This window comes from Silene latifolia, chromosome 7 (assembly GCF_048544455.1).
Source record: "Silene latifolia isolate original U9 population chromosome 7, ASM4854445v1, whole genome shotgun sequence".
Taxonomy (NCBI): Eukaryota; Viridiplantae; Streptophyta; class Magnoliopsida; order Caryophyllales; family Caryophyllaceae; genus Silene; species Silene latifolia.
The window spans coordinates 34,671,184-34,682,185 of NC_133532.1; the positions used below are offsets into that span (position 1 = coordinate 34,671,184).

General features: G+C 41.4%; 1 protein-coding gene across 1 annotated transcript; it reads right to left on the reverse strand.

Moving 5' to 3' along the window:
• Window positions 1-6,474: 6,474 nt before the first annotated feature.
• LOC141589944 (uncharacterized) lies at window positions 6,475-7,554 on the reverse strand. The gene is made up of 2 exons (XM_074410564.1): window positions 6,646-7,554; window positions 6,475-6,564 (listed from the first exon to the last, which is right to left on the reverse strand). Exons 1-2 carry the CDS (start codon window positions 7,552-7,554, stop codon window positions 6,475-6,477), a joined length of 999 nt encoding a protein of 332 aa, XP_074266665.1.
• Window positions 7,555-11,002: the final 3,448 nt, after the last annotated feature.

Below are 11,002 nucleotides of genomic sequence, written 5' to 3' on the forward strand. Positions count from 1 at the left end.
AACAGGAAGGCAATGGGCTATTCACTGGATGATATCACGGGGATTAGTCCCGATATTTGTGTGCACAGGATAGAGCTGGAGGAGGATCACAAACCTTGCAGGCGGGGGGCGTATTTGAATCGAAGATGCAGGATGTTGTGATGGCTGAGGTAATGAAGTCGCTGGATGCGGTATTATCTATTCGGTAGGTAATTCTAGATGGGTAAGCCAGATGTAGTCCGAGAAGAAGAAAGGAGGGACAATCGTAGTTAAAAATGATAAAGATGAATTAATACCTACCCGAGTAGTGACTGGTTGGCGGATGTGCATAGACTACAGACATAGTGAATGCCGCCACCAAGAAAGACCACTTCCCCTTTCTTTTATTGATCAAATGGTAGAAAGGTTAGCTTCTCATAAATTTTTCTGCTATTTAGATGGGTATTCGTGGTTCTTCCGGATCCCTATTCACCCAGATGATCGGCCAAGACTACATTTACCCGTCCTAAGGGCGTTTTTGCGTATCGCAGAATGCCCTTTGGTTTGTGCACCCCCCGCCACCTTCCAAAGGTGCATGATGGGGATATTTTCAGAGTATATTGAGTCTATCATGGAAGTTTTTATGGATGACTTTAGTGTATATGGGAGTGATTTTTCCGATTGTCTGTCTAACCTTGAGAAAGTGTTGCATTTGTATTGAGGTTAACCTGGTTTGAATCGGGAGAAGTGCCACTTTATGGTCAACGAGGGAGTTGTCCTAGGGCACTTAGTTTCTGATAGGGGAATAGAAGTTGACAAAGCAAAGGTGGAAGTGATTCAGCAATTACCACCTCCTGTTAATGTTAAGGGGGTGAGGAGCTTCCTTGGTCACGCTGGCTTTTATCGCCGGTTTATCAAGGATTTCTCCAAAATTGCTAAACCACTTACACACTGTTGCTTAAAGATGCCCCTTTTGTGTTCATCGATGCTTGTCTTGCTTTTTAAAAAGTTAAAGCAGGCCTTGGTTCTCGCGCCGATCATACTGACCTCCCAACCGGGACTTGCTGCGTTCGAGATCATGTGTGACGCGAGTGACTATGCACTAGGAGCAGTGCTAGGCCAGAGGAAAGACAAAGCCTTGAATGCTATTTACTATGCGAGCCGAACTCTAGATGAGGCTCAAGTGAAGTACACTACCACTGAGAAGGAGCTGTTAGCTGTAGTTTATGCCTTAGAGAAGTTTCGTACTTATTTAGTTGGGTCGAAGTCACCATTTTTTACTGACCATGCAGCTTTGAGGCATCTTCTTGCTAAGAAGGAGGCGAAACCACGGCTATTGAGATGGATACTCCTTCTTCAGGAGTTTGATTTGCAGATCAAGGATAAGAAAGGAGCTGAGAACGTTGTAGCTGATCACTTGTCGCGGCTGATGCGACAAGAAGGGGAAGATTCTCTCCCTATTGATGATTCTTTTCCTGACGATACTTTAATTGCTGTTATATCGTCTATTGTTGACCAGGAACCCTGGTATGCAGATATAGCTAACTTCGTTGTCAGTGGCAAGCTGCCGCCTGACCTTTCTCATCAGCAAAAGAAGCGTTTTCTGTATAACGCTAAGCAAGATTTTATACGGGATGATCCTTACTTGTTTAAGGAATGTGCGCAGACGGTCTCTACTGACGGTGTATTCCGCAGTGGGAGACCAAAATAGTCTGGAAAGGTCACTCCTCTTCTTATATGGTGGTCACACGGTCCGGTCCATCGCGCACGGTGGCTAAGGTACTTCATTCTGGTTTTTTGGCCTTCTTTGTTTTGCGACGCCAAGTCTTTTGTTTGACTTGTGATGCATGCCAACGATCAGGGAATATTTCGAAGAGACATGAGATGCCACAAAACGGCATCCTAGAGGTTGAGGTTTTCGATGTCTGGGGCATTGATTTCCAAGGACCGTTCCCGTCCAGTAAAGGTAACAGGTATATTTTGGTAGCTGTAGACTATGTGTCGAAATGGGTTGAGGCAATTGCTTCACCCCATTGTGACGGTAAGACCGTGATAAAAATGTTCAAAAAGATCATATTCCCCCGCTTTGGTGTCCCTAGGGTCGTCATTAGTGACGGGGGGATGCATTTTAAGGAAAAGAAACTCACTTCCATCTTTGTCAGAGTCGGTGTCCAACACCGGCGTGGTTTGGGGTATCATCCCCAAACTAGTGGTCGGGTTGAGGTCTCTAATCGCGAGTTGAAAGAGATCTTGTCTAAGGTAGTTTCTAAATCACGGAAGGATGGAGTCTTAAGCTAGATGACACATTATGGGCTTATAGAACCGCCTTTAAGACACCAATTGGTGCATCACCTTATAGGTTAGTTTATGGGAAATCGTGTCACTTACCCGTTGAGCTGGAATGTAAGGCCTGGTGGGCAATCCGTGAGCTTAATTATGATCCTAAACCGTGTGGTCGAATCGTCTTTTGCAGCTTGATGAGTTAGAGGAGTTTAGGCTTAATGCCTATGATGACTCACGCATTTACAAGGAAAAGACGAAGAGATGGCATGACAAGAGAATCCTACCTCGGGAGTTTCATGGGGGCGAGGAAGGTGTTCTTTGTTTAATGCCCGTTTGAGACTGTTTCTGGGAAGTCAAGTCCAGGTGGATGGTCCATATACGGTGACAGTAGTCACTAAGTTTGGATCCGTGGAACTTGAAGACTCCGAGGGCCGCAGATTCAAGGTGAATGGCCAATACGTGAAGCACTACCATGAGGCGAGTGAAGCGGACAACCGCGTTGAAGTCCTGCGCTTCGACGAGCTCGACGCGCCAGTAACTTGATATCAGAAAGGTCGTGCGGGACCTCTTAAACAGCGCTCTCCGGGAGGCGGCCCGGATAGTTTTATTTGTGCTTTGTTGAACTATTTGTTTTCCCGTTTATTTGCTTTCCTTTAAACTTTAAGTTAATATTTAGACGCTGCTTATGGACAATTTTTGTGCTTCCTTGCTTTTACGCATCCTTTGCAGGCTAAAAGTACTCGATCGAAAGGATTTACAGCTCGATCGAGCACTTTCTGACGCGGCTACTACTCGATCGAAGGATGCTGTCCTCGATCGACCACATCTATAACAAGGCTTACTCGATCGAGTGGTTTGTCATTCGATCGAACCCTTCCCATACACTGTTCACTCGATCGAGCATTCGGCGCTCGATCGAGTAGCTATGACTTCCAGCCGCTGTTTTTACGTCTGCAAAGCCGCTGTTTGACTTTCTTTGACCTCCCATGTTCATGGTCGGTTTGGGGAGGTCCCGCTATCTGACGTTTTGTAAGTTCCGACTTCACTCTTCCTTTTCCTTCCAGTTTGCATTTCTTCCCTATTTTTGGTACAATGAGGGCATTGTACGGTTTGGTTTGGGGAGGTATGCACCCATATCTGTGTCTGCATGTTTCTTGCATTTTTGCTTGTTTTAATTTATTTATTTCCGCATGCATTGTTGTTTTAATTAATTCCAAAAAAAAAAATCATAAAATTCAAGAAAATTTTTCAAATTTTCATGTTTAAATTGAGTCGGAACGTTTGAACATTGACGCTACTTTGAATCTTTATTTGAGCCTTGCATATTCTTGACTTTTAGTTGGCATGACTATGTGCATAATCCACGAGTTTTTGTTTCTCTTTTGTCTGAACGAATAGACTTGATTCTTTATGTCGGCAAGCTACAATAACATTCTGAGGTTAGAGCTTATTAAACTGGTGACATTCATGACCGGTTTCATTTAGAATGTGTGTAGTCCTCTCTTTAAGACATGTAACATCAATTTGCATAAGCATGAGTCTAGTCTTCTTAATACCTGTATGCATTCGGTCTGTGGATGGTGACACGTGTTAGGAGAGGCAATCCCCCTTATTTCATTCTACCCATGAGCCTCGCATAGCCAAATTGCCTTTTTGCCCATCAACTACTTTCTATAATATTTCCTACCCTAGCTGAGCTAGTAACGAGTAGTTCTTGGAATATGTTATTGCAATATGGTTATTTCATCCGATTTCGAGAAGATGGTGGAAGAATTGAAGGGAAAGAAAGAAAAATGTGTGTGTTGAATTGTGAAAAAATAGAACGAAAAAGAAAAGAAAAAAAAACAGAAAAATGTGAAAAAGAAGAGACAGAAAACGAGAAAAAATTCAAAAGAAAAGAAAAGAGATTGAAAAAAAAAATGAGAATTGTACATTGTTTCACACTCCCATGCCTTATCTATATTTCCTGGGGAGTTGACGACTTTTGGTTTGTGAGTTTAGTGCATAATTTTGCACCGTATCATCTTGCTGTTATGAGTACGAAGTTGGGATGCAGTTTATTTTTGGATCCGTGTTGCTAGCCTAGCTATTAACCTCTCATATCCAAACTCATTTTAGCCCCTTCTTACCCATTACCTCACTAACCTAAATGTAAGTCCTCGGCACGTGTCTTGGTCACTAGTATGGTTGGAATGCGTATGTACGGTTGTAGAGACTTTATTCATGTTAACTGCATGCATGTTCTTATAGGTTGAGTTAGGTGAGTGTCTTGCTTTTTCCTATCTTTCACATTTATACTCACCTTGTACCTGATTTTGAGTGACGAGCGACCCGTGAGAGTCCGACATCTTTGAATCCTGCAAGGTCGACGGTTCAGTAAGCTTGAAACATTAATTTAACTCGTTTGCACTTTTCGGTTGCCACTTAGTCATTTTGTTGCATTAAAATTGGTTCTATTGGATGATTTGTAGCTGATGCGTTGGTCCCGTTCTATTGTTCACCCTTAGTTGCATTCATATTTGCTTGGGGACAAGCAAAGGTTTGGTTTGGGGAGATTTGATGCGTGTCTTTTATATAAGGTTTTCACCTCATTTTTACACGCATTTTTCGTGCTTTTATGTAGCATCGGCTACAAATACCCCGAATATTCTACTTTGGTCCGTTTATTGTAATTTGCAGGAATTGACCGAGGAGGAGCTAAATCGAGCCTTAATTGTCCCAATTGTACGCATTCATGGGAAATAAGGAGCCGGAGTTTAGTAATCTTACATTTGGAGGACGTATGAATTTGAGTCAAGGAAGTTATTCAAGTCTGGTGCGCCTATATAGCTCGATCGAGTACTTTGTCGCTCGATCGAATGCTTTACATACTCAAGATCGGGTCGATCGACCAGTGAAGGAGTCGATCGAGGAGGACCAAATAGCGTGTGTTCGATCGAGAGGTTGCCCTAGCTCGATCGAGTTACTTGGAGCTCGATCGAGTGATCTCTTTACTCGATCGAGAGGTTTTCGTGTGTTTTTAGTCCTTTTCCGCCTAATCTTTTATGGGCTTTGTTAATCAGTCCATAGATTAGGTTTTAAACATTTTACAACATAAGACTGAGGGAACACTACGTTACTCCCATCTCTCTTACGACGTACATTTCATCTCTCACTTTTTCACTTTGTTCCCTTTAGGAATTCTACTCTTTACCTTGCCACTGGATTCGGTATTATCATTTTGAATTATTTCGCTATCATATTTATTGTTTTTAGATTCCTTTTCTCTCTTGCTTGTTAATTGTTCAATTAATTAGTTTACTCATCATGTTTAATCTCAATTATTTGGTTATTGTTATTGTTATCTTGATAATTATGAGTAGCTAAATCCCTATGCTAAGACTATAGGGGACCCATGATTTGAAGGGAGAGTAATCGAATCACTAGGTTAATACCGGTACCGTCTTTGTTGTTAAAATGCTACATATAACTGTAATTGCCTAATTGAGTCGACGCAATTAGACCCTTATTCTTGGTGGACCTTGACCTGGACCGAAAGGTTGGAAGAGGGAGACTAGTAGCGAACAATAGAGTATTGCAGCGAGGGCGAAAGTTAAACTGTTTACGCTTTAGGGTGAATTAAGGACCGAAAGGTGACGTTCACTACCCCTTAGACTGTGCTGCATTAACCTGGGACCTAGATTACTCAACCGGACGATTGTGGTGAACCGCTTGTCTTAGCTGTTCTCTTTTATCTGTTAAACCCTCTTCCTTTATTTCTCTTTCTCTTACTCTGTTAGTTTAGAATTCACAACTAAAAAACCCCCAAAATTGGTTACTTAGACGAGCCTAGTTTAGCAAACAAATTCCTACCTCTCTATGGATTCGACCCGACTTCCCTAGCTATATTAGTTAGTTGGAACCAGTTGGTTTATTTTTGACAGGTACGCGACTGACGTGTCAATGACCTATATGCGTTAATGAATCATAAATAATATACATGCAAGATAATTATGTTATTGTATCAAGAAATTGAAGAACACAAACGAAAACGAATAAAGAAGACGAATTACAGAGAACGAAGGAAGAAGAAAGGAAGCAGGAACTGCGGCAGCCTCACGAAGAGGCGCAGCAGGTACTGCGCTCCTTTGAAGAGGCGCATCAGTTTTTTTTTTTTTTGGGAAATGCAAGTGATTATATTAATGCACAACCAAAAAAATTTGCCAGAGAACAATCTCTAGCTCATTACAAGACTCATTCTAGTCGTGTTATCCAGTCTTGCACACTCTTAATACTGGAACCAACACAACTAGCTCTCAATTGCATAAGAAAAAGCTTCTTCACCTGCTTTATAACAACAGCAGGCAAAGTCAATACATTTTCAAGCCGACACCTATTCCTCACCTGCCATATGCTTTACATTACATGTGCCAAACAAGCTGCTACAATTTGCTTTCGCAACAAAGACCTATCCCTATGCCCTAGCCACCAAGAAATCACATTCTGATCAGGGATAGGGGACCCCAACCAGTCTGCAATCTGCTGCCTGCAATGCTGACTGAATGGACACAGGAAAAAGAGATGATCTATGTTTTCCTCAGCTGCTCCACATAAAAAACAACAGTTGTCAGGAATAATATTCATCTTCCTCAATCTATCCTGAGTGAGCAATCTGTTTTGAGCAACCAACCAGATAAAGAACTCATGCTTGGGGAGCATTATCCTATTTCTGAGCCAATGGTACCATGGAACATCAACAACATCCTCTGCCAGCCAAGAATAGCCCAGCTGTACAGAGTACTCCTGATCACTCCTCCTCCAATCATCATCAAACATGTGATGCTTTAGCTGGTGCTTAACAGCACAAATGCGTTTCCATGCCCAACTAGAACTTATAGAAGGCTCATAGTCCTTCCATATCCTGTCTTTTATATAAATAGCATGCACCCAACGGACCCACAAATGATCAGCTTTCTTCTCCACCCACCACACATACTTGGCAAGGAGAGCAATGTTCCACTGATAGAGATTTTTAAAACCAAGACCTCCTTTTTTCTTCGGTTGACATATATGATTCCATGCTACCAAATGAGGACGTTCTGTGTTCTCAGTACCATACCAGAGGAAGGTTCTACAGACAGTGTCAATCTTCTTTAGAACAAGTTTTGGGATCATGAAAATTCTTGCCCAACAACTATGGAGAGCACTAAGCACTGCAGAAATAAGGACAACTCTCCCTGCATATGACAGTTGTTTAGCCCCTATTCTCTGTATCCTCTCAGTGACCTTATCAACTAAACACTGACAATCAAGCACCCCCAGTCTTTTAGGCATTACTTTGACACCCAGGTACTTAAAGGGGATCGCCTCTCTTCATACCCAGAAGAGCCTCAATATCTTTTACCAGATGTCACCCACCCCATTACAATAGAAACGGATTTGCTCTTTGTTCATGTGGAGTCCAGACGCCAAAGAGAAAGTATCTTGAAGGCCCTCATCATTAGAGTAATAGAATACAAATCACTCTGCTAAATAAATAGCAACAAATCATCGCAAAACACAAGTGATTCAGTGAGTTTATTGCATAATGGGTGGAATTTAAACCCAGGGAACTGCGGCAAAGACTCCAAAAACAGTCTACTCAAATAATCCAGACAAATAGTAAACAGCAAGGGGGAAAGAGGGTCCCCTTGCCTCAACCCTCTTCTCCCTTTGAAAAAACCAAAAACCCCATTCAGAGCCAAGGAGTAGGAAGGGGAAGACACACATTGCATAATAAGATCAATGCTAGTCTTAGGGAATTGGAGATGGACTAGCATATCATGTAAGAAACTCCATTCAATAGAATCATACGCCTTTTGAAGGTCTATCTTTATCATGATTCTAGGGGAACAAATCTTTCTATTATATAATTTGATGAGGTCTTGGCAAATTAAAATGTTGCCCACAATATCCCTCCCTGCAACAAAGGCACTCTGAGAAGGGTGGATGATATCAGGCAAAACACAGCTTAACCTTGAACATAGCACCTTAGCCATACATTTATAAACAGTGTTACAAGAGGCAATGGGCCTGAACTGAGTAACACTATCTGGTACAACAACTTTTGGGATCAAGGTGAGAGTGGTGTTATTAGCTTCCTTCAGCACTTTCCCTGAGCTAATCATATTTCTGACAGCACTGCAAATGTCTTTCCCTACAATGGCCCAAGAGTCCTTGAAGAACTGGCTACTATACCCGTCAGGACCTGGGGCTTTAGAACCAGGAAAGGAAAACATTGCATTTTTTATCTCATCATCAGTAACAAATCTGGTAAGAATCTCCCTGTGCTCATCAGTTAAACACTTACCAGCTCTAATGACCCCCTTATGAGCAAGAGTCACCCCATTTGAATAGCCAAGCAAACCTATGTAATACTCCTCAAAGGCAGATTTGATTCCTTGAGGTGTAGTACACAGCTTCCCCTCTTTGTCTTTGATATGATAAACCCTGTTATAGGCCCTCCTTCTCTTAATACTAGCATGAAAGAATGCAGTATTCTCATCCCCATTTTTTACCCAATTCTCCTTTGCTTTTTGAGCTAGAAAAGAGTTCCTAGCCTTAGTTAAATTTACTAGGTCCTGAGCACATTCTCTTTCAGCATTGCACAACTCAGGATTCAAAGGATCCTTTGAGAGCTGATCTTGGAAATGCTTTAAGGAAAGTTCAGTAACATGAGTAAGGTTCTCAATATCACTGAACTGTTCCTTATCCAGATTCTTCAACTTCTTCTTTAAACCCTTCAATTTTTTGACAACTCTGAACATGGGTGTACCCTGAATATCACAATTCCACCCCTCCTTGACAACATCAGAAAAGTTTGCAGCCATAGACCACATATTAAAGTACTTAAATGCAGACTTCTTCCTCATATGTTTCTCAGTCAGATTGATCACACACGGGCAATGGTCAAATAGACCTTCAGGCAAGAACTGAGCCACAGAATCAGGATAAGAAAGGATCCAATGATCATTGACAATCACCCTGTCCAGTCTGTTGTACACCTTTGTATCATTTTCATGTTTGTTATTCCAAGTGTAGTAAGAACCAGTCACCTTAAGCTCATGAAGGTTACACCCACTCATCATACTTCTCATGGGAGCAATCTCAGCCCATGTGACATCAGCACCCCCTATTCTTTCATCCACAGAGGTTATACTGTTGAAGTCCCCACAAACTAACCAAGGCCCAACAACAGAAACACTATACCCTTTAATACTCTCCCACAAACTCTCTCTTTCCTGAATCTTGTTAAAACCATAGAAGAGGCGCAACAGTTGCTGCGTCCTTTGTCGACGGTTTGTCTTCTGGCAATCCGCAAAAAGGGTTTTAAACGAGGTTTTATAAATCGGTTTTAATAAGTATTTTCGACATAAATCTTACATTAATGATTACAAAAAGATAAAGAACAATAATAAAAGAGAGATTTACACCCTCAGACTTACATGTTTGACGAAACGAGATGAACTAAGTTTACGATTAGTGATGCTCGACTCGAATGTAGACGAAAGTGCCCTCGTAGGAGGAAAATGATTAAATTAATTAAGTTGATTGATCGTGGAGTTGGTCAAATTGGTCGGTCATGCAAACGAGGCTGGTACTCAGAAGGATCCGAGCTTATGTGGTCAAATGTTCAAGCACGTAGACGCCAAAAAGTAAGAACAAAGGTCTAGAATGCAAAGGGAGAAGAGAAGGGCGGACACTCACGTGAGAAATATGAGGAGCGAAGGCTCCTATTTATACTAATCACGTGAAGGAATAGGGTTTTCGGAGAAACTTTGGAAGTGAATCTCGAAAAGATATGAAAAAGATACGAAAAATATGCAAAAAAGGACCTGGGAAGAGGCGCCGCAGTCACTGCGTCTCTTGGAAGAGGCGCAGCACCTGCTGCGTCTTTTCCCAAGTGGTTTCCTCCTGCGGAAGAAAGATTTCCGTGTTTAAGTTATGGAATAACGGGATAATTTGGTTTTCCTTAACATTTTGTATGAATATTACGGGTAATTGTTTACCAAAGAATAAAGATTGTGAAATATTTATTAAAATATGGAATAGAAATATCCGGAATATTCCAGAACATTCTGACTCGGGATTTAGCGGTTATCAGAAAATGAAGACGGTTTTAGGCCCGGACTCCAAATGTACTCTAATTACTGTCAAAACGACCGTATCGGCACGTAGATGACAACTAAGAGGTAGACATCAGTGTTTGAGCAATCACTTGACGATCAACTTACGAACTGTCACAAATCGTTCCGCGTACCAAACATGCGGCCCAATCATCACCGGGTGGTTTGCGGGAGGTGCAGAAACGAGGTGTCTACAAGAACGATTCTAGAAAATCTATTTCTTAAATAACATAGCCACAATGGTATCTTAACCATCCTAATGTGTTTTGATTATGGTTTTGTCGGAAACCATGCGCAATCTCAATTGTCAATTGTCATTTGTGTAACACCCTTACACAAAATTGCATTAAAAACACTTTGCTTTACATTCTTAATGCTTCTGCAAGCACTTAAGGGTAATATTTATGGCTTACTTGGTAACTATTACTTAAATTCGATTTGAAACAATTCATCATACTCAAGGTATATGAAGTGTTATACATCATTTCCTATTTAATTGATTCGGCAGCGGAAGCAAATGGAATCAATCAAATATGTTCAACTCGATTGACCTAGTCATGAATCTTATCAACATAAGACTCCTTATTTGACATTAATATCATGTAGATTTATCTCCA

Coding starts and splice junctions, on each gene's coding strand:
- LOC141589944 (XM_074410564.1), bottom strand. CDS start 7,554: ATGCCTAAAAGACTGGGGGTGCTTGATTGTCAGTGTTTAGTTGATAAG. Junction 6,565..6,645: donor TAGCAGCTTGTTTGGCACAT/GTAATGTAAAGC, acceptor GTTATAAAGCAG/GTGAAGAAGCTTTTTCTTAT.